Here is a 24274-nt window from a genome sequence, read left to right on the forward strand (position 1 = left end):
TCCAGCCCGTCGATTGGCACCAAAATCTCGACCACGAAAATGAGGCCGATTTTTGGCAAATTGGATGATGTAACCATCATGATTTTTGGCGAAAATCGTGATGGAATGGATGTCCTTTTTTCTGGTGCCAATCGGTTGGCAGGACTCTCCGCATCACGAAATGTCATGCCACGCCTCGATCGGCTGCCGTATAGCTGAGATATAACTTACAGAAGAAAACCATTATTTGCATGGTGTGCAAATCCAAACCTTCGGAAGGCTATATCTTAGCTAAACGGGGCCAGATCGGCGAAGGACCTAGTCTCCCAGGATCGTGGGGATCCAGCCCGTCGATTGGCACCAAAATCTCGACCACGAAAATGAGGCCGATTTTTGGCAAATTGGATGATGGTTACATCATCTCGACCACGAAAATGAGGCCGATTTTTGGCAAATTGGATGATGTAACCATCATGATTTTTGGCGAAAATCGTGATGGAATGGATGTCCTCTTTTCTGGTGCCAATCGGTTGGCAGGACTCTCCGCATCACGAAATGACATGCCACGCCTCGATCGGCCCATAAGTAGCTGAGATATGGCCAAATACACCCGACGTAAAATGGCCGAAAATGACAAATTTTTAATCTGGATACTAGGCGAACAGAAATCGGAAGAAAGCAACTTCGTTTTGTGCGCCCCAAAAGTATGCCACACAAAGTGTAATATGCTAAAGTTTCCTTCTGCTGCTTTCTGTTCGCCTGGTACCACGGTCTGAAAATTGCTCGTTTTCGGCTACTTAAGCGACCGCAAGATGAGAGTTTGTAGTTGTTGTTGTACAACAACTGACAACAGCAACAAGTTACAACAAGGCAGCTATGTTTTCTTCTTTTCTCCGTTATTTGTAGGCCAATCTTAGCGTGCGACGGCTTTCTGTGATCGGAAGAAAATCCTTGATTTGATGAAGTGATTATGAAGGACCAAGGATCAAGGATATTTCCTCCAGTCATATATATCTTGTTTTCTCCGTTGTTTGTGGTCCGATCTGGGCGTTCTTGTGATCGGAGGAACATTCTTGATTTAATGGATATTTTCCTGTCGTTTTCTTCGCTATTTCTTCTTCGTTAATCGCTAGTACCACGGATTCTCGTAGACCCGAGAATATACCAAATCGTTTAGTTCTAACATTATTTTGTATTAGATTTTGTATTTATTTAAAATCCCGACAACTCCGCCATTTCTAAATAAAACCAGCAAGCTTTTTTAGTTATTACATATTTTTCCATTTTATTATTTATTATCATTATTAATTGTATTTTTATTATTATGCATTACACACCAAACCGACTTAACGGACACATTTCTATCATCATTTTACATCAACTAAATTCTTCAGTTTTTAATCATACTCGCATATTCGCATCGGGAACTCTTCTCGTTTATCCATTATGCAAAATATACGATAATTTCGACCTGTTGTTCGACTATATTTATCCATCCGCCCGTCCTTTGTTACGTGTTGTATATAATATTATGATGCAATTTCTGCGGGACGTAGACGGGGTTGCAGGCGGCACGCCTACCCAGGCAGAGGCTGAACGATTTTGAAAATCTTTCAATTTGATTGCCGCTGTATTTTGTATAAAAAAAAATTTTGTGAAATTTTAGTTCTTGTTTGATGCCTTGCGTGCCACCTGTACCAACGCCTGCCACCTGCCGTTGTTGCTGCAGTTGCTATTACAATATTGTATTATTATGCAATTGATTTTGCGTTAATTCTACAGTTTATGTCAAGTTTATATACAAAAAAATTCATCAACTACTCTAAACAATTTCAGTTTTGCCTTTGAATTATAACAATAGATTAATTACTCGTAAATTATCTGCAATGATTCCGTTGTGGTTGTGGTTTTTACGTTGAATGCCATTTCATACAATGATTGGTTGTCGGTTGTTCCTTTTTTCTTTTTCTTTATCTGGTTTTTGTTCTTGTTCTTGATTTTGTTGTCGTTTGTGAAATGCCTCGAGTTCTTTACAAATACATATATGTATACTTTCAATACGAAATGCTAAACTTTGGTTTTATGCTACAGAATGTGCACACAATGGCCAACACAATATATATGATAGATACTATATCCATAGACGGTAGTCGGTAAACTAAAAAAAAAATTACAACAAAAATTCAAATAAATTAGATCAAGTGCATCCTCAATTCAAGTGCATCATCCGTCTCTGTGTGAGCGTGTGTATGTGTGTAATTGTGTAGCTAAGTGATTGATTGATTGATTGATAGATACCGATATCGATATCGTAACGCTATCGTCTGATATTTTGCAAATTTTTGAAACCCTTGAGATAGCAGTTTATCCATATGGCTATTGATCGATCGGTTTGCTGCACACGCAAGGAACAGCGGGTTCTGGAGAGAGACAGAGAGAGAGAGGAACTAAATGCGGGCCAGCTCTGCAGGATATGCAGGATCTATGCTACATGGACAGTGCCCAATTGTTGTGTTTTTTGTTGGTGTTGGTGTTGGTGTGTGGGTTTGTGTGTGTTTGCCTTGTGCTTAAATATACAAAAACGAAAAGTAAATATTCAATAATTTTGGCATAAACTTAAATGTACTATAAACATTCATTGGTTTAATCGCTAGCAACGAATCTGAAATGCATTTTTTTGTTTTCCATTTTAATGATCTGTACAAAATGCAATTTTTCATAGCCTCTCAACTACTCGGAGGAAGCAGCAAAATAGTATTCATATTTGTTGTCTGGTTTGATAGATAAGATCTGGTTGACATGGAAGTAGGAGACGGGGCGGGGACCGCCTTATAAGTAAATGCCATCATTGGAGTTTCATCATTTAGCAACAATTTGAAAATACACAAGTGTCGTGATTGATTGATTGATTGATTGAGTTAAATAATACTTGGCTTAGTCGATATAAAGTCGCGTGTACACATGGAAAGTAGAGGGAAAAACTATTCAGCAGAGGGCGGATTAGGAGTAGGAGTAGTTCCAAAGAGTTTGAGTTGTAGATTGGTTTGTTTTCTCTATACATAAAATGCACCTAAGGACCGTTTAAAGTAGCATTAGCGTTAAATCGTTAGAGGCTCTATTCGATTAGAAATTCTTCAATTTTCTTCGGCCCTATTCTGCTTCTGCTTCTGCTTCCGCTTCCGCTTCTGCTTCCGCTTCTTGTTAAGCTTACAAAACTAGTTAAATACTTGCTATTTCCATAGTACATACATTTAGGTATATAAATTATAAAATAGTTTTGCGTGTAAAATATAAAATTTTGTGGTTTTCTTTTTTTTGTTTTGTTTTTGTTTTTCTTTTTCTTTGTTTGCTGTTGGTTTTTTCAAATGTTGTTGAATACGCTTAAACACATACATTTAGAGTAGAGTTCATGTAGATGCATATCTGCTGCTGCTGCTGCGGCTGCTGCTGCGGCTGCTGCTGCTGCGGCTGCTGGTTGGTATGCAACGATGCCATTTTAAAAAGTCTTACGAATTATAGTAAATATGCATATAAATGTATAATATATGTATAACTTTATGTACTATATATGTGTTGTATGTTTGCGTGTGTATGTGAAGGGTCAGTGTGTGTGTGTGTGACTCCTGGGACTTGCTGGGACTCCTCTTAGTCTTGCACCTCTCGATACGGCACCTCGGACGTGACCGAGAACGACTCAAAGTAATGATTCAAGAACTCAAAGGTCGGCCGCTTCTCGGGCACCGCATCCCAGCACTGCAGCAGCAGCTGGTAGATGTTGTCGGGGAAGTAGTGATTGGTAGGCTTTGGCATGCGGAAGCCGCGCTCGATATTCTCGATCACCTCGCGACTATGCATGCCCGGATAGGGCACCTGTCCGTACGTGAACAGCTCCATCAGCAGTATGCCGTACGACCAGACATCCGACTTGATCGAGAACTTGCCGTAGATGATGGCTTCGGGCGCCGTCCACTTGACTGGGAAGCGGGAGCCCTGCTTGGGACAGTACTCGTCATCGGCTATGACACGCGCCAGTCCGAAATCACAAATCTTCGCCACATTATTCTCGCCAATGAGAACATTGCGGGCCGCCAAGTCGCGGTGGATGAGCAGCTTGGACTCCAGATACTCCATGCCGCTGGCCACCTGGGTGGCTATATAGATGAGATCCTCAAAATGCAAGTAGCGGCCATCGCCCTCGCGTAGAAAGTCAAGAAGACTGCCCTTGGACATGTACTCCTGCACAATGTAGATGGGCTCCTCCTGCAACGTGGTTCAAGTGTTAGAAAGATGTTTTGATGGGGAAAGGGAGTTCGAAAGGAGTTCTAACCTGTGAGCAGACCGCGTAGAGTGCCACCAGGCGATTGTGCCGAAACTTCTTCATGATGGCCGCTTCTTGGAGGAAGGCAGCCGTGGACATGGTCCCCTCGCGCAGCGTCTTGACCGCCACATCGATGCTGTTGCGCCACTTGCCGTAGAAGACCTCACCAAAGTTGCCGCGTCCCAGTTTCCGAAGTAGCTGAATCTCCGATCGGGGTATCTCGTACTTATCACGCAGCTCTGGTCCCAGATCCCACATCTGTGGCTGGGGCTTGGGGCAGGGACGCGACAGTATGTGGCACAGGCCGAGGGCATTTTCTTCTCAAGAAAGGAACACACACAATCATTAGTGATGTGCACTCTTAAGAGCGATAAGAGATCTCAATACTCACTGCTGTACGCCATGACCAGAGCCTGGAGCGAGGGAAACGTCTGATTGGTGGCTATGTAGTAGCCGCCATTGTCCAGCGGCTTGATACGATAGTGCTTCACGTGGTAGCCGCGTCCATCCTCCCAGTCCTTCACCGACAACGAGTAGCCATTGGGATTGTGTTCCGAGGGGCGGACAAGGAAGGTGCCACGCGGATTCTCCTCCGCCAGCAGCAGCTTGTCCGCCTCCTTGCGCAGCACGTTCTCAAAGAACCAGCTACAGGGGAAAAGAGGAGCACGATTAGAGAAGGATTCTTCAGGAGGGCTTTTCACTTCGATGCTTACTCTTCACTGTTGACGCTGCGCTCCTCGGCCACAAAGTTCAGCGGGATGAGTCCCTCCTGGCGCGTACTCAAATTGACGACGCGCCACCAATCGGATTCGGTGTCGTCGATGACCTCCATGCGGTCGCCCTTCATGAAGCTCAGGTCGGATTCATCGCGGGACTTGTAGTCGTAGAGCGCCACCACAACGCGCTTGAGGACGACACCAGGAACGCCGGCTGTGGGCAGGGAAAGGAGACAGAGACGGAGACGGAGAGAGAGAGAGAGAGAGACAGAGAGTGGAGCGAGAGTTAGTGGCAATTTTCTGGTGTCTGGCTGGCGTCGGGGTCTGTAAATTTGATTTGCAGCCGTAAAATTGCAATTTATGGCAACAAATTGGGAAATTTCATGTTACGCTTTTTTCTCTTATTTTTTTTTTTGTGCCCTGCCACGACCGAACCTGTCGCAGCCCATCAAAAGTTAATTAGAATTTAATGAGTTCAAGTAGGGGTTCGTTTTGGGTGGCAGACAGGGTGCCAAATGCAAATTGGATAGCATACTTTCTGGGGCCAGCGACCAAACCGCCCCCCCTTGGCGGGATCCTCCACGAAACAAAAACAATCGCATTTTGGTGCTGCCAAGCCGCAATTTTTGGCACTGACTTGCATTTGGCTAATTGATTTAGGCCCCACAGCAAGGCGAACGCATAAATAAACTGCAGTCGCAGTGCCCTGCAGACTGTACACGCTCGTACTTTTGTTGCCTTGGCCGCATCGCTGGAGGGGGCCATGGGGCCGTCGTCTCCTCCTCGTTCGTATGTGTATTATGTTTTTTCATCCATTCGAATGTTCAATGTTCGTGCTGACAAAGCCAGAGACACAGCGGCACAAATCACTGGCCTGGCCAAGCACTCAACCTCTCTCGGCGATTTTGATGGGTTTACACGACCTAAGCGGCTTTAACGGGGCATCGAGCAGCCCCAACCCCAGCCCCATGCCACGCCAGGGATAGAACTGCTGTCAGAGCTAATCGTTTGCATGCGAGGTCTAAGCGGGAGTGGAGCGCGGGAAAAGCCCCGTGACAGGTCACATCAAAATAATATGCCATTCAGAAATAAAACGAATGTGCACTAGTTCTTTGCCCCCCCAAGATGTCAGTGCTGAGAAAAGGATGATTCCCTTTTAGTTCTTGCAGTTTTCACACAAGTTTTCCGCTTGCTGCAGTAGTCATAAGGTCAGACAGCCTCGTACTACAGTGGTGGCAAGGAAGGATCGGAGTTTTCCATATTATACGTACACAATGTCGTCATATTTTATGCAATATCCCACGCCGCAGTGGCGAAATTAATTCAACCCCCCATCCAAATATCGCCGCCACCACATCATATCGTTCCGTAACCCCTTCGTGGCGGTGGCACGCACCCTAGAAGGTGGTCAAGGTTAACGACTGTCATCGTATTACCCGTGCAAATATGGGAATTGCGTTGCTTACTCCGGCATGCCACCAGCCACCTGCCACAAATGAGTTTCCTTGGGGGGCCTCCAGGGAGTCAGGAAGTGGCAGAGGGAGACTGACTCTAATTATGGCTGTTGCAAGTAGGTTGCTGTTGCTTCGTTTCGCTGCCAGCACATTACGAATAAATATGTATACAAGCCCAAGGCCGCCAAAGGTTAAAGCCAATCTCTGTGGCAGGCAAAAAGTCAAATTGCTAATTAAAAGCAGAAATTACCGCTGCCATCGCCCAACATCCCCCAACATCCCCCGACCCCAACCGTGTAACCCCATCGGGGAATTAGACCCCAAACTAATTACGAATGCATGATAATACGAATATTAGATCGGGAAAAGGTCTCGCCCGTCCACTCACTTGGTGTGGTGCGGGTCCTGATGATGTCAACGCCGGCCTTGCCGCCAATTTTCAGTGGCCCGCGATGGTTGGGATCCGGGGTGTAGCGCGAGTCCAGGGAGCCGCCGTTGTTGTGCTTCTGGACAAGGCCGCCGGCGCCAACGCCACTGCCGCTGTTGATGTGCGTCTGGCCGAAGGTGTAGTCGGACTTCTTGTACCCGCCCGTGGGATAGGCCAGAGCCAGCTCCTGATCCTGGCGCTTGCTGCAGCAATGGTTGCCCATGATGATGGCGATGCAAGTGGATGTCAGATGTCGGATGTGGGTGTGGATGTGATTCCTGTTCCCAACTTTTGAGCCTGTTACTGGTACGATTCTCAGTGTTGCTGTCTCTCTCGGTTTCGTGGTGTATTCTCAGCCTTCAGCCTTCAGCTTTTCAGATTGAACAACACATATTTGGCATTTACGGGTCTGGTGTTGTTGTTGGTGTTGCTGTTGGTGTTGCTGTTGTTCTTAACAATAATTAAAAGCTGGTTGCTGCCGTGTGTGCTGCTGCTGTGTGGGTGTTTACTTTAGTAGTGGTTTAAACTATCAGTCAAGTGGGTGTTCCCGGGGGCCTCTCTGCAGGTGCCACAAGGTTCGCATCAAAAGTTGCAGTTGGAGGGCATTGCCTTGAGTGTGTGTGGATTTTCGCAGGATCGCAGGATTTCGGGACTGCAGCAGGGGTTCTGTCTATTCGCTGTGTGTGTCGCTATCTGAGTGTCCGGTCCGCAAAAACGCATCTCGGGTAGATACAAAAATGTTGTTGCTCTCCGCCTACTGCCGCTGCAGCTCCTCGTCGGACATCTGCTGCTGTTGCTGCTCCTGCTGCTCGTTAGTCCTTGCGGTTTGCGACAGCGACTGTCTGCACATTGCTGCACCTGCAAAGTGAAGTTAAACAAAACCAAGAGCCAAAATTAGTTGACGTTAATAAATATTCATTAAATGTGCATTTGCCAGACAAAGGACTCTCTCCCTCCCTCCCTACCGCTGGCACTTGCCAGTCGCCAGTCACTGACCCATGTCCATTCAGCCAGACCAGCCGCAGCCGCAGCCGCAGTGGCAGTGGCAGTGGAGGAGTCTTGCAATTGTCCTGCATCCGGCGCTGTCTAAACGTTTTTGGCACATTATTGCACTTGACTTGGTCCCAGAGGACATCCATCGCAGGGCAACTCTCCCCCGCCCACCCCTGGACCCCTGTAAGCTGCTGCCAGCGCATTGGAATAGAGATGCCAAGCGATTTTTGGAACACTTTAACATTTAAAATAATACTGATTCATTTTTATGCGTTAATCTACAGATTACTGGTTTTTACTGTTCATTCTGCAGCCCTGGGACCGATCGTTGCCGCCTGCAGCCCTGAAGCGTGCGTGCAAGTGGGACAGCAAGTACACTTTTAGCGAAGAAAAGGAAGAGCGGAGAGCGGAGAGAGAATAAAGTTGATCCAAATTTAAAGAGAGCCCAGCAATTGGTTGCAGAAATCACAGCTATCACCGGTTGTTCGGCTCGGCTCTGCTCGGCTGGGCTCAGCTCGGCTCTACGCGGCTCGGCTCTCATCAGCCAGAAGGCAACAACAGTTGCAGACCAGCAGCAGCGGCTCGCTCTCGACGATCCCACAATAGCCACAAAACAGCAAATGCACCAGCAGGCAGGCAGGCAGGCAGCCAGGCAGCCAGGCAGCAGACAACAACAACTGCAGTTGGAAATGCTGCCAGCTGGAGAGGCGGCTCAGGCAGGCATGGCACTGTCCTCTCCCTCTCCACTCCTCCTCCTCCTCCGCTTCGCATTGCTTTTGTCTATTGACTGAAGCCTGGCAGGCATCTGTTTATTGTTCAATTGGATAATTATGGTCTCCAATGGGCGGAGTGTGGAGTGCAGAGTGTGGAGACTGCAGTGGAGAGCAGATGAGAGATACGAGAGCGGGATAGAGCTGAAGAGAGGAGTGCGGCGGGCGGCGTGTGGCGTGTGGCGTGTGGCGTGTGGCGAGGCCAAGGTTGAGCCACACAACCACAAAGTAGCAGAGGAGTGCGATTATAGCTGTACATCTCTTTCCCACTCATCGGACTGGACAACACTCCCCGGGCAATTTCGATTGTTGTTGCTTCTGATGCAGTTTCACATTTTAATTGTTATTGTTGCGCATTTGTTGTGTGTCTGTCGGTCGCTTGGTCTCTGTGTGTGTGTGTGCAGCTGCCATGAAATTGTCCCTCTGCTGCTGGCAGTTGCGACAGCGGGGAAGGATGCATTTTGTGGCATTAGCTAATATCCAGTCATTGTGTCGCTCCGCATGGCAGGGCATCAATTATTAAAGCCATGCTTTAGCCAGAGACTCAAGTGGGGCTCAAACAACTGTCATTCCGAAAGCCGAACGCAACGAGAATGGCCAAGAAAAGCCATAAAATGCCAATCGAAATGAAAATGGTAGGAAAGTGCTGTTTGCTGACGAGGCAGTGCCGGTGGCACGGCCAGTGAAGAGCGGCAACAGTGCCCCCGGGCTGGGGCTGGGGGACGGACCACTTTGTCTTGAGATACCCGTATGACATTTACTAAAAGCAGTTCACAGCCCAAGGGACAAGCAGTGGGTGGATCCCGTATGACATTTACTGAAAATACTACCACAAGCAGTTCTGCAAAAAACAGAGACAAGCAGGGACTTTATTTTAGAAGTGTCTTTGTCGGTCATTCTACAACAAACATTTCACCGAACATTTGATAGGATTCATCTGCAAATCAGTCACGAAGTTCATCGCCCAACCACAGGCAGGGCTTGATTGTGGTTAAGCAGTTCACTGCTTAGCATTGATACACGTAAATGTCCTGCCCTTAAGCAGAACGGGACTAATGTCCTGTCGCGACGTCTGCCCTTATTGTCCTGTCTCTCTCGCTCGCTCACAACTTGATAAACACAACGTGCAACGCTTTAAAATCCACCGTAACAACAACAGCAATAAAAGTTTTGTATGGATTTGCACATAAAAAAGTCAAAGTTTATTTTTTCGGCGAGTTCATGAACCCAGCCACAACAACACCGAGAAAAGTTTCACGGAGGTCAAGCAACCTTCTCCACGGCGAACCGAACGTCAGGCAGACAAACAGACGGACAGACAGAGAGGTACCGAATGGAGAGCAGCCAAAAAGAGAAGCTGTACTGTTTGTTGGGAAATTCTATATCATTATATCTTTATGGTACTCGGTACTGGTGCTTGGACTCGTTTAAACATAAAATGTCACTGACTGGATTACAGAGAAGAAGAGCACTAATAATAGATAGTCTTTTGAGAGCATTAAGCCCTGCTTGTTGATAGTGTCGTGTCCACTGCTTGGGAACTCGTGCAATCAACTGCTTGCCACAATTTTCACAACTAATGTCCACTCATTACAAAGAATGGAAGCTGGAAAGTTGTATACATCTCACAGGGGGATGTCTGGGAATCAGCCTCGAGTAGTGTTTAGACAGTATCGACTGCTTGTTGGAGTCTTTTAACTGCTTTGGGCCGACGCTAAACTGCTTGTCGCAGTTTAGATCCCTGCAAAGCAGCTCTAAAGGGTATTCACAGTACGCTCTCCTCTGGCCCTAATCCCAGCTCTTGAGTAATGTTCTTGGGGATTACCGCTTGGCAGCTGTTTTGTTACTTTGCTACGCCCCCTCCTCCGTGGGACGAGCCCTGGTCACCTGCGCCGTCCACAGTCTCTGCCAATGGCCGACAGGTGGCGCAGTGTGCCTAGAGAGCGATTTATAACCCTTCCACTCACCCACTCACACACACGCGCACAGAAAATGTAGCGTATCAAAAGCTCAATTTAAATGGAGGATGACGTGTGGGACGGGACGGGAGAGACACACCAAAAATACGATACGAATATTTCATAGTTGATGTGTGGCGTGAATGGAGAAGGGGTGAAGGGGTGAGGGGGAGAGGGGAGGTAGTAGTAACAGTAAAACGTTGCTGCCAGTGTTAGCAATTCTCGGATTCTCTCTCCTGCTGACAGGCAAGCGGTACATTGAGAGGGTTTATCGCTGTGTGTTTTGTGTGTGTGTGTGTGTGTGACAGATATGGTTCATATTCGAATGTCTCTGTGTGTGTGTGTAACATGAAATTGTAATTTTCTATTTCACTTTTTGTCCGTGTGTGGGTGTGTGTGTGTAGATGGATTGTTGTTATTCTAGGCTATAGTTATGGCTGTTGTTGTTGTTGTTGTTTTGGCACACACAAGCAATGAATTTCCATTGTTGAAGTTGACAAAACGAAATGAATACCTAATTGGAAATTGTGGCTTTGAATGCGCCTGAAGGACGACAACAACCGAGCGACGAGCGACAAGAGACGAGCGTCGAGCACCCCTCGAATATTATGAAAGCGGGGGTGTGGGAATTTATCTTACCAGATAACTAAAGATGCAAATCCAACAAAGAATAATACGACATAATAAATTGAAATCAACAGCAGAGAGAGCGAGAGAGAGAGAGACAAAATGTCCAATCAAAACAAACTTTTTCGTTCATTTCACTATCCCCCCCACAGCAGCACACACACACATTTTAAACAACACCCTCTTTCCCTCTGTCCCTCTCTCTCCCTCTGTCCCCACTTGGCATATGAACTACTTTTGGCAGATTAACAGACAGTCGTCGTCGTCGTCGTAGTCGTCGTCTGTCCCTAAATAGTTTTGGCCAAAGCCTTCTTCCACCCGAATAAAATCAAATTTTATGCTAAAGAATGTGATTCCCCCAGGGGGCTCCACCGCATCTCCCTCTCCCACCCCCTCTCCCACTGGGCAACCGCATGTCAAGGCAAATCCTCGAGGACATAAAGGCATTAACTGTAAATGCCGTAATGCCGTCATTTCCTGATGACAGGGACCCTCCCCCGCCCCCCACCGCAAGGGTCCCCCCACACAGATACAAAATGATATGAAAATGTAGAACGTTGAACGCTGAACGTCTTTGGCAGTCCATTGGGTGGGATTCCGTGGAGGGGTCTTCTTTGGGGAGGTTCTGTTCTAGAAATGGTTCTGTTTCGCCCACATTTTTTTATTGCGCCTCCATTATTATTATACTGTGGGGGGGGATCCCCCGCAGGCCCCCCAGACGTCGTCAGCTGTAGCCACATTGTTGCCTCCTTAAAAAGTCAATTTGTGTGTGACGTCTGCTTTGTCGTCCTGTTGCCGTGCGGCACCCACTGCCCTGCTCCCCTCCCCACTCCCCACTCTTCATTCTCCACTTTCCCATTGTCTTGGCTGTGCGTTCAACCCGCAGTGACACAGTCGTTCACCTTTAAGCCTCACGTGCTATCGATTAGGCCGCAAACAGAAAGAGACACGGATAAACACGGCCAGGAACTACGGCCACAGACAGACAGACAGACAGACAGACAGAAAGACAGAAAAAGCTACAACAACGGACATCTGTTGGTGCGGAAATAATAAGTGTGTGCCAATGTGCGTATACTTCTCTCTTGACTGTAATGAAAACCACTCGGAACACTGGCTGGTTCGTGGCTCGACCCTCAGATACCCGGTAATTGGTTGCTCAATGGCCATACATCCTTCCAATACACCCTTCTACACCCCCCTCCAAGTACAGGGTATTAAACACACAATAAATTCTCAATTTATTTATGCCCCAATGGCAGCTTCTGCTCTCAAAGAAGGCCCCCCACATCCCCCCACCGCCCCTCCCGGCACTCGTGTGGACGCTGACATGACAAGCAGCTCTTTGAATTGAATTTGTTGCATAAAACATTGCAATCCTTGCTTAAATATTCCACGGAGATGAATAAAAGTGCAATAAATAAATGAACACATAAATACATCAAATATATTTATTTGCACAGGTTCTTTTCACAGGTTCTGAAAAAAGTTCTGTTCAAAGCAATGTAAATAAATATATAAATATCAACGGGAAAAACTCATAAATTATCCATCAAGGGGCAGACCAAAAAGCAACAAAAAACAAAAAAAAACCAAATAAAAATACATTAAAAATATTAAATTCCTTTTGCAGTTAAATAATATTTGATGGAATTTATGGGTTTTCAATTGGAAACGTATTTTTTATTGCCAGAGAGAGAGCGAGCGCGAGAGAGCGAGAGAGTGACATTCTTTTGTATCACATTTAAAATTAAATAATTGCACTTCGAATGGAATTCCAACAGCAGATACAATTGTTACACGAAATGAGCGGAAATTCCGACAAGAAATACCACAAAATATCATATTCTTGCAACATAATTAGTCGGTGGCAGGAAATTCCATCTGGACGGCGCGCCGCTCCGAATTAATTGACGAGAGCCTCCTTAATGAGATTAAAAGCCAAGCTAATGTATTCATTCCATATTCCAAATTGAAAGCTGACAGAAGCAGGTGGTGGTAGGAGGGGTGGGGGGAGGGCAGGGGGAGATCTCTGCCTCAGAGACCATTAAACAAATGAACCAAAAGCAATAATCATAATAGCCGAAAGCAGCCTAGGCAGGCAGCATTGCTGGTGTTCCACCCCCCTTCCTCCCCTGGTGGTACGAGTATTGACCGACTTCAGGGACAGTTTGACAAAAATCAATCTCCGGGATGGCGTGTGTGGAGCAGCAGCCGCCGCCATATGGAGATTAAAGCTACTATATATAGGGGAACGTGCAGGGGGGAGTGGCGAGGGGGTAGTTGGGTGCACGAGGAGGGTGTACCGGGGCGTACAATTAAAAAATAGTCACGTAGTCACACAGCGGGCCAGGGAAAATAATCAAAATATAACCTTTGTACCTGCATGGCATGGCAATTGTTGTGTGCCCTCCGCCCTCCGCCCTCCTGCAGGTGGCGGGGACTCCACAGATCTTTCAATGGGGAAAGGCTGTACGCCTTAACTATTCTTCGGACTATTCTTCGTCCTGCTCGAATCGGGCACGGGACTTATAGTAGGGCATCCCCAATGGCTTGCAAATTTGGGTTGTTTGATGCCCCTGCTGCCATCAAGGGGTTAAGGAATGCCGTTACTCTCCTTCTATCTTCCTCTGCCGCTCTTTGGTCCAAGGAACGTGACCCAGCGGTGGGGCGAGATTGCTTCTGGTTTTGGGGGCGTGACACGCGTTTGTGACGCACAATTTGACGCCATTCTTTCGTGCTGTTCCTGCGGTTCCGTTATGAGTACGGAGCACAGAGCACAGAGCACAGAGAGAGGCAGGAAGAGGGGCCAGCAGAGTCAGCTGCCTCGGGGAGGTGTCGGTGGGACGGGGGGGCCGCCCACAAGGACATGGAAATGCTGCGTGATCAGAGGACATAACACTTGCTGGGCGACTGTGCCGGCGCCGTCGCCGTCGCCGTCGCCAATGGTGTTGCCACTGATGGTGCCACAGAATCATGATGGAGGATGATGCGCCTGGGTTTGTCAACCTCCGCGGGGAGAATGAACAAGCCAAAGGCAAACAGCGAAGAGGAGCGGCAGGCAGGCAGGCAGGGGGCGTGTTACAACATCACGAGATGAGCTCATTACTTTAATGGGTTTCCCCCTACCCTCTCCACCTCCCCACCCCACCCCACCCACACAGCATTCGCGCCCCCTACCCGCCCTTATGCGGTCGCGAGATGCGTTGTGGCCTGTCAGACAGACAGACAGACAGACAGCCAGATATCCTGTGGCTTATTTGAGTTTATTCTAATGAAATATTTGGATTGCCCTCCGTCTGTGTGTGCGTGTGCGTGTGTGTGTGTGTGTGTGGGTTAAGGGTTATCATTTTTATTTGAAGAGACTGAAAGATAGAGCCAAATGGCAGGGTCAACGGTAAAGCCGAAGCCAAGAAATGTAATTAGCCCGTTAAACAAACAATCAAGCAACGCAAAGGAGTCTCTCGCGAAAAAAACGGCACAAGAAACATTAAAAGTAACCCAGAAATCTAATTACCGTGTGAGAGAAACAACAGCACATGGAGGGACAGAGAGAGAGAGGGAGAGAGAGAGAGAGGGGGGGAGACACCAAAATGGAGGCAAAAGAAAAACAAGGAAGAAGGAAGCAGGAACTAGAGTCCGTTGCGTGCCCAGGACTACCAGCGGCACACACGCAAAACAAAGAAAAACGAGGGGGAACGTTGTGAGTTGCTGCGGACACCGCAACTCTAAGGTTATACCCGATACTAAGTCAGTATGGCTCTCCTCCGGCAGACGCCGCTAATATTTAACGACACGACAAAGAGTGCGTGCGAGAGAGACAAAAAATCAGTCTGAGCGTGACGTCGGGCGCTGCGTAGCCACTGCAAATTGATTTGTTCCTTTTGGCTATAAATATGATCTGATCTGATCCAGATTCAGCAACCTGATAGATATGGTCATTATCTATGATTCTGCGTTTTTAGTTTTCTCAAATCTGCAATATTGTGGATGCAACAGATTTTCGTCCTTTGTGGGGGCGGATGGGGGTGGGGCGAAATTCTGAGATATACGTTTTATAGTGACATCTTAAAGGAGTGTGTGCACCAAATTTGGTTACTCTAGCCTTAATAGTCTCTGAGATTTGTGGTTGCCTCAGATTTTCGTCCTTTGCGGGGGCGGAAGGGGGTGTGGCGAAATTTGGACAGGAAACGGTCAAGGTCCGATATCACAGGAGTGTGGATACCAAATTTGGTTGCTCTGGCTTTTATAGGTTCTGAGATCCTTGAACTCATATTTTGCAATTGGCAAAACCGACCATGAAACCTGTGTGTTAGAGTGAGACAGAGCGAGAAAGAGTGAAATTGTTTTCGTGATTCTGGCTGTAATAATTATACGATCTGGTTCAGATTTTGCACTCTAGAAGATAGAGTCATCTTCTACGATTCTGCGTTTTTAGTTTTCTCGTATCGTCGAAATTGTGGATGCCACAGATTTTCGCCCTTTGTGGGGGCGGAAGTGGGCGGGGAAAAGTTTTGAAATATTTTTGGAGCAGTGACATATCACAGAAGTCTGGATCCAAAACATCGTTGCTCTAGCTCTAGTCTAGCTCTCTAGCTCTAGTCTTTGAGCATTAGGCGCTGAAGGGGACGGACAGACGGACAGACGGACAGACGGACGGACGGACAGACAGACAGGGCTCAATCGACTCGGCTATTGATGCTGATCAAGAATATATATACTTTATGGGGTCGGAAACGATTCCTTCTGGACGTTACACACATCCACTTTTACCACAAATCTAATATACCCCAATACTCATTTTGAGTATCGGGTATAACAACAACAAATTACAGCGCAAAGGCAGCGCAAAAAATAACAGAACAAAAGGGGGCGTCGACTGTGTTGAACGATGACGAAATCGAGCTCCAAGGGGGGGGTGGAGTCACCGCACGCCACAGATGACGTTGCCAGCCTGCCCCTTGGGGCAGCACAAAACACGAAAATAAATAATTAAAGTTCCTAAAACAAGATCCACTTTACCGGCGGAGGCGCTCTCCCGCGATCCAATGCGCTCCCCCTCTCTCTCTCTCTCACCGCTGGGAAAACTAAGCCCTGGCTGAACGAGTGGCTGTGATTTTCAATAGGGCCATCCATCCATCGATGTGCTCTCCAGTGGAAACTCCCCATTAATCAACACCCACATGAATTCGAAACTGGAGCTGCTGCAATGTTTAAGAAGTGCTCAAACGAACGCCACTTCAGCTGCCACTCTCCCTCTGTCCCTCTGTCCCTCTCTCTCCCTGCAGTGCTCTGCCAGCGACAGACAGGGAGACACAGGGAGAGAGGGGAGTAGCAACTCCCCTCTTGGTGTGCATTTTGATGCTGACGGAAACACTAAAGCGTGCAAGTAACAGAACCCTCAATTGCTCGCGTCCTTGCTACTTGCAACACCCCCGAGCCGGCCCGCCCAGCCCCCTTTGGGGCACACAAACAACCGTAATTTTCGTCAACAATGACTCTCTCTTTAGCCAAGAAGAAACTTAATTGCAGGCTAAGCAGGCAACACAGAGGGGTAGAGGGGGAGGGGGACTGACTAAAGAAAGCGTGAATTATTAAAACAATATTTGTACGCGATTAGATGCCTCTGCCCCCGCCACCGCCACCGCCCCCGCCCGGAGGAGGAACAGAAGCGGGCAGCAAATTACAACGCGACGGGAAAATGTCCGGGAAATGGCAATAGACGGGGCGCCAGGACGACGGCCGACGGGCGACAGCCGACAGCCGACAGCCGACATGAGGTGGCAACATTTACACGCCTTTGTGCCGGAGGAGAGACCGCCGACGTCAGCAGTTGCTGGCCGGGCTAAAAGGCCGCCAGTGACCAGTTAAGTGGAACCCAAAAGGCAGTCAAGTCGCGACGAGCAGAGGAGCCACAGGAGCAGAGGCAGCACAATGGGGGCATTAACGGTTGTATTTCAGCCACACGCAATTCCAGGGGATGTATGGAGCGGAATGAAAAAACAAACCCCCAACAAAGAGCTCATAAATTAGCAGCAGAAATGTTTGTGGAAATAATCTATAAGCTGAATGGATATCCTGTTCCGGTTGATCCTGTTGAATCCACACACAGTCCACTCCCTCTTTCGCTCCCTCCGCTCCCTCTCTCTCCTCTGGAAGCGGATGAGCTCATCTGGAAGCTTCGTTCGTGTTTGCTTTCCAAAATGGAAACTATTTATGGATCTGAATGGAATGCGGTTCCCGTATTATCTGTGTGTGTGTGGAACCGGGAACCTGGAACTGTAGCTGGAGTGCAGCAATTACTCAAAACGTAACCGAATCGAAATCTTGTGGCCACCGGCAGGCCATTTCTCTTGTGTCTCTCCGCCTCCCTCTCTCTCGCACGCCCTCCAATTGGGTCAAGCGCGGCCTACCGCACCAGAGTGGGGATTTCAACACTCGAGGTGTGTGGGAATAGGGGAGCGGAGTAGCGGAGTAGCGGGGGAGCTGAGTAGCGGAGTAACGGAGGAGGGTGCACTCCAACACACTGCCTGATAAGCCATTAAGACTCCACGCAGAACGCACAACAGAAGCAGCAGCAAAGGCATCGGCATCGGCCCAGGCATCGGCCGTGGCAGTAACGTCGACAGCTTATCGGACAAAATAAAATTTAAACGCTGGCGAGTCATTAGGTGACCCCAAAACCCAAAAACACAAGAAAAAAAACAGAAATGTACAAATGAATATCGATAGGGCGGAGCAGCGTGTAAGTGGTGTAGATGGTGGGTAGTGGGGGATGGTGGATGGGGCATGTGGCATGCAAGATGAGGGGGACGAGGGGGCTGGAGGGTGGAGGTGCCCGCTTATCATGGTTTGCCTCCAGCTCGGGGACTGGGCATGGATTCCAATAGGAATTGGAGATGGGAGATGTGAGAGCGCGATAGAAAGGACTGCTTGAGACTCTCCTCATCGCTATCCTTCTGGGCTTCTGCTTGGTCTTTTGCAGGAGAGCAAAAGAGTGAGGAGCGAATAGAGGGTGAGGCATTACTGGCACTCTCTCTCTCTCTCTCTCTCTCTCTCTCTCTCTCTAGATCTAGACTCTTCTTCCGAACTCACCCACAGCCCAAAATAAGGCCCCGAAAGAGAGCTCTTGGCGGAAGCCTCCTGGGTCTGACCTAAAGCTTGGCTGAAGTTCCATCATTAATGCTCTCTGCCACTTCGACCTGTCCTCCAGTCTTGCCTGTTGTTTTTGTCTCTCCCTATCTGGTTCTTCCATCTCTATTTCCCCCCCCCTGCCCCTGTAAGATATCGTCCATTATATCAACCTGGGCGTATTATCGACAAAAAAAGTAATGTAACTGAACCTCTTTCCCCTCCCCTCCCCGCCTCTACCTCTCGCAGTGCTCGCCATGTGGCCAGCATGCACACGATCAACCCGGGGAAAGAGAGACAGAGAGAGCATGCCACGCTCTTCTTGCCTCCCCCCCTGCTTCTGATGCCATTGCTCCTCCTCGTGTGAATTGCATTTGCATGCAAAAACACATGACATGCTCCACATTTGCGTGACATTTGTGACCAAGTCGGCTCTCGGGGGGGGGAGGGTGTGTGGTGGTGCCCCCCCACCAAGTAAAAGTGTTACATGCAACACACAGCCGCAACTGCAACAAAGGGTGTCCAAAAAAAAAAAACAGAACAGAACAGAGCGGAGCAGAGCAAAGCAGAGGCGTAGGCCAAAGAGAAACGAAATGAGGCTGCAAAGCCTTTTTGCCTTTTATATCGCCTTCCATTGCATTTTTTGGCGCAGTGGCAGGGGAGGAGGGAAGGAGGGACTGCAGCAGTAGGAAATTGGGGCAAAAGTGCACCGACAAAAGCGAAGAGACCAGGCAGCGGGCCGGCGGGGGGGGGGGAGGCATTATCAGGGGAGCAAGCAGAGGCCAAATGTCATTAAAGCCCCACTAATTGAAAGGGGGGGGTGGAACAGAGGGGCTAGAGTCGAGGTAGGAGAGGGGCGAGAGGGGGGGAGTGAAGCGAATTGATTATAATTTGAAATTGGCCTAAATATGCAATTAAATGGCCATAAAAATTATACACAAATTCCCCTGGAATTCTCTTCCATTGAGAGGGCGTAGGGGAGGGGGAGGGGAAGAGCGGGCAGGCAACAACAACCATTAAGGGGGAGGCAAAAGCAACAAAAATTTCTGATTTGAATAAATGGAATACTTTCCAACAGTTGGCAAATTTTAACACATTTTCCAAACGGAAATTTCACCAACATCCGACTTTGAGTATTTAATTTCCTTACTTCAGGGATGCAGCCGAAGCCGGAGCTGGAGCTGGAGCTGGAGCTGGGGCAGGAGCACCACCCTGCCCCCTCCCAGGGGAGACTGATGTCATTTCTGTGTACGTGCGGCGACAGTGGCAGACACAACCGAAGGAGGCACGGCACATCAGTGCCAGGAGCTGGAGACAGACAGCAGACATTGGCAGACACTTGGGGTGGGGGGGGGGGGGGGGACTCCCAGTCGGGTAACGGTAACACAACATAACAGAAATAGAGAAACATCGCCCACAAAAGGTTGACAACGCGACAAAGTGCCACCCACCCACCCACCAGAAACCACCCACCACCCGCCACCCACCACACAGGTATGAGCACATAAGGGTGGAGGGGGGGTGGTGGGGGGTGGGCACATCCTGCAACACTCCAAGAGCAACAACAACCCCCGCATTTGCATATGCGACAGAAATTATGAATGAAACGAGAGATAGCCCACCAGAAGACGAGAAAGAAAGAAGAACAGCAAGAAAGCAGGCAAAAGGGACAAGAGAAAAGGGGCAAAAGAAAACAAGTGGGTGGCAAAAGCCTTCGACGATAATTCGACTGTAAAATACCCATCGAGAATGCCACAAAAGTCTTTCGAAATACACCAAATATCCTAAAGGATCCTGCCTCCTCCTATGCTACAGGCATCCCAAACCATATATCCTCAAAATTCTTTTAAAGGTAGCTTCAAAAGGTTTCTAAAAACCCGACTTAAGAGTTTTTCCTTCTAAAAAGTCCTATATAAAATTCTGGATTTCTTCATTACGGCTGGAAATACTTGTCCAATCGGTGGTATTTTTTGTGGTTCGCTAGATAAAAGCACTGTCCACCAGTCCCCCCAATGCTCAGAGTTCTATTGTAGAAGAATTGTTCATCTCTTCACGCTGGCTCTTCCCATTGCTACCATTTTGTGGGGATCGTTGGACAATAGCAACGTTTGCAGATCCTCCAGTTCTCTAATTATATCTACATTCCCCGACTGTGGCCGCACTTGAGAGCATTGACTGTACGTAGCCTCTCTCGCATGTTTTATACAGACACAAGTCTGGCTTTGAAACTCTTTCTCTCATTAGCAACTGTAGCTGCCGCTTTTAGTTCTTAGTTTTCAGCAGAGAGAGGGAGAGAGAGAGAGTGGGGGCGGGGATGGGGAGGGATGGAGGCCACAACAAAGTTTGCCACAAAGTTATAATGCTCTCATTAGGCCCGAGGAATATGCAAGGACAGGGATTGAGAGCCCGGGTCTTAGGGGTGGACTGTGTGGCAGTCTCTTTTTCTCTTTTTCCCCTTTTCTCCTTCTGGCTTGACAACTTGAAATGCAGCAGCCAGTGGCAGGGGCAAACAAAAACAATGCAGCTCAGTTTTAAAAGATTAAAAAATTGTATGATGAGGCGGCAGGCGGCAGGCGGCATGCGGCATGCGGCAGGACCCTATGACAGGATGCAGTCTGGGGGCATGAAACTTTTTAGCACTTTTATTGCAGTTGCTGCTGCCTGCCACAACTCTTGCCCCAACACCCAACGCAGAGGCTCGAGACGGGTACAAATTGTCAGGTTCTTGACGAGGCAGCAGAGAGAGCTCTCTCTGATGATGATGATGTTGCAGTTGCATCTCCTCGGTCCCGAGTGCAGACATAAACAACAATTTAAGGGAAAACAATAAACAATGATTCCGTGCAGCCGCAGCCGCAGCAGCAGCAGCAATCCGGGAATGCAACTTGCCACAGCCTGTATCTATCGTCTATGTTTAGCTTCTCAGATGATGTCTCTGCCCCTGCCCCTGCCCCCCGCCCCCCTCTCGGCTGCCGCTGCACTTGAACGAAATTAAACTACTCATTTAAGTTGTGATTACCCGTTGCGTTGCCTCAAGTGGCAGCCAGCCAAAGTGTGCTTATCAACACCACAAGCGAGGGGCGGCAGGGTGGGCGTGCGGCCAGAGTGCAAGTTTAAACAAATATTTTATAGAGCATACATGATGGCTGTTGCAGCGGCAGCATCAGAGAGAGTCTCCACCTCCTCCGCTGGGGCACGAATATGCTGGCGTATGTGCGGGTGTGGCGGGTGTGGCAAGAGGCGTCTGGGGCAGGCTTGACATAGTTTCAAGCGGGGCGCTTAGCTCTGCAGTTATCTGAAACACAAACAGACGCACACGGCAGCCCAGGAGAGGACACACGGGTGCAGGTGAAGTTGATTTATGCAACAGCTTGCAACAGGGCAACCGATTTGTGCACTGCAAGAAATTCCCCCATTCAAATTTTGAACAATTTCATGGAAATAAAAGCTCTCCTACAGACGAAACCTTGAGAGTCGCGGAACACGTGCCGCAACATCAGGATATCAGACTTTTTCACACTATTGAAAGAGGCCTCTCACTGGGAGAGAGAGAAGGCTAGTGGTTCTTCCGGCTCTTTAGCCTTCCAGTTGCAGTCCCTAATCCGGCTAAACCTTTATCCCATCTTTCGGAAGGTCCTCTCCCACCTCTCTTTGTGGCATCCTGTCCCGAAATATCTGCTACTTTTTTATCTCAGTGCTCATGCCACAGTTTTTCCCCCGAGGAGCATAATTTTATAAACTTAAGGCTTTTACACCTATTAAAATGAAAGACTGTGTGCCACATGGCTATAGGTATGGGTATAGGTGTGTGTCTGTGTGTGTGTGTGTGTGTGTGTGTGCTCGTGCCACTCAAAAAACTAGCAGCGCAAAATTGCATTTTATCCCACAACGAGGTCAAACGAGGAAGATGCGATGCGATGCGATGCGATGCCATGCCATGCCATGCCGGACCGGACCGATCCTCTCTCTGTGCCGCTGCCGCTGCCGCTGCCGTTGCTGCCGCTGCAATTTCATTAAATTTTCATCAACATTTCATGCTGCAGCTTGCAGCCGTTACGTTGCACTTATGTGCAGCTATTTTATGCATGAAACCAAATAACGATGCTCCCCCCTCCCCCGCCAACTCCTGCCAGCAGCAGCATTCTGGGGGCTTCCCCCTGGAGGGGAGCCAGCAGCACCAGCAGCAGTGGCAGTGGCAGCTCCATTACTTCATTAATGGCCAAAAAGGCAGAAAAAAACAACGAGAAATTGGCTGCCTGCCACGCCCCACTGGTACAGTACAGTGAAGCCCGTACTGAGAGGAACAAAAAGAAAAACAAAAACAAAAAATATAATCCCCATAATTTCATGGGAACAGCCGCTTAACCTTCTCGCCTTACCCGTCGGCGCTCTTGGCCCTTGCGCCTCATGCCGCATGCCTCATGCCTAATGCCTCATGGCTCATGCCCCATGCGTTCGTTCGTTCGTTCGTTCGTTCGTTCGTTCCCGTGTAATTAGTCATGAAATCGGAGACGCCAGACGTGCCGAGGGTTTGGTCTAGGCGGCATTGAAGGGTTGCCTCTCCACTGGCCCCCACAGCCCACATCCACACCTTCACAACATGTCGCGTGTGTGTCATCCACTCCCCACTCGCACTCCCTCCTCCTGGCAGGGGCAGCAGGGGGCACCAGGTGATTCCAACACGTTCCGACATGAGACAACAAAAGAGTTGAGCGCGAGAGAGGAATGCATCGATGCGGCTCGCGCGTCTTGGCCTCTGGCAATGCATCACTGGCTTGGCTTTGCCCCCCTTCCTCCTTCCTCCTCCTTCCCCGCAAAGCCGGACTTGGCATGGTAATTCAATTCATCTCAGAGAAATCCGTCAGCGTCCAAGACCCAACAAAGTGGATTTTCGAGGATTGGGCAATAAAGAGTGTGTCTGTTTCTATTAGTTGAAGGATTGTCCATAAATGGCAGACCATCAGGCGGGGGAGAAGACAACGGCGGGGGTTTTTAACCATTCCAATTGGTTTGAAGGCAAGGCTATAGGAAGGCAACCCCTAGATGATGGAAAAAGGACCCAGCAATTGGTTTTCTTTCAAAGAACACAGCCCCTACTTTCTCAGTTGGGAATTTTACAAAGGAAAACCTAGGAAGATTGAGTCTATATTTCGTATAAATCAAACTAAAAACTATACAACATTTATTTGTAAACAAATATTCCATATTTCAAGTGATTTTTAGTTAAAAACCTGGAGATTAGGTACTTCTCAGTGATTTCCAGTGATTTTTGTACAATAAAAACTCAATATCTGATCTGTTGATCGATTCGGGGTCTGTGATTTTCTTAATGTTTCCTGTTTCGCGGTTTCCATTCTTCCATTGGACGTAGTTTTGAATCTTTTTACAACCATTTAGCAACATGTCAAAAGTTATCATGCAAAGCGGCTAATACTTTGGACTCTCGGGTGGCTCCAAGACCTCAATAGTAGGCCTACGGTTTTCATTTTCTGGCCCAAAAAGCACAACCAACTTTTGCGCGTTTTAGAAACTGGACCTAACTCAACTCTCGACGGAGTGAGAGGGGCCGAGGGGGGAGCGAGGGGGGCAGAGGGGGGCAGAGGGGCTTGGGACGGCGATTGGGCAAGTGCCGAAAAACTCGTTTTGGACTCCACTTCAAGAACTGGAGCAAACGGCTGCTGCCGCCGCTGCCGCTGCTACCGCTGTTGCTGCTGTCCCTCTCCTGGGGCCACTCTCCCCCCGACCCCCCCCCTCCCGCCGCCCAGCATCTCTTGTGCTGTGGGCAGGTTTATTTTTTGTTGGAATTGAGCACAGATGTTGGACGAACAAAAAAAAAAAGAAAGAAAGAACAAGCAGCACATTTTCGCGTTTTATCTTTGAGTGCAAGCGATGGCTGTGAAG

At 48.4% G+C, this 24274-nt stretch overlaps 1 protein-coding gene across 3 annotated transcripts in view; it reads right to left on the minus strand.

The window, feature by feature from the left end:
* Positions 1-3287: 3287 nt before the first annotated feature.
* LOC6599673 (tyrosine-protein kinase Src64B) overlaps positions 3288-24274 on the minus strand; it is a 32719-nt gene continuing 11732 nt past the window's right edge. For 2 of the 3 annotated variants that reach the window (XM_026991523.1, XM_026991524.1), the window contains exons 4-8: positions 6856-7752; positions 5011-5227; positions 4689-4942; positions 4307-4617; positions 3288-4239 (exon numbers count right to left, since the gene is read on the minus strand). In XM_026991523.1, coding sequence (XP_026847324.1) covers positions 3625-4239; positions 4307-4617; positions 4689-4942; positions 5011-5227; positions 6856-7117 — 1659 coding nt within the window. In that variant the 5' untranslated portion in view covers positions 7118-7752 and the 3' untranslated portion in view covers positions 3288-3624. The remainder of the gene's footprint in view (positions 4240-4306; positions 4618-4688; positions 4943-5010; positions 5228-6855; positions 7753-24274) is intronic. The other variant, XM_002024769.2, reaches the window with a different exon arrangement.

This window comes from Drosophila persimilis, unplaced genomic scaffold, assembly GCF_003286085.1.
Source record: "Drosophila persimilis strain 14011-0111.01,24,50 unplaced genomic scaffold, DperRS2 tig00000676-arrow-arrow-pilon, whole genome shotgun sequence".
In the NCBI taxonomy this organism is placed as follows: domain Eukaryota; kingdom Metazoa; phylum Arthropoda; class Insecta; order Diptera; family Drosophilidae; genus Drosophila; species Drosophila persimilis.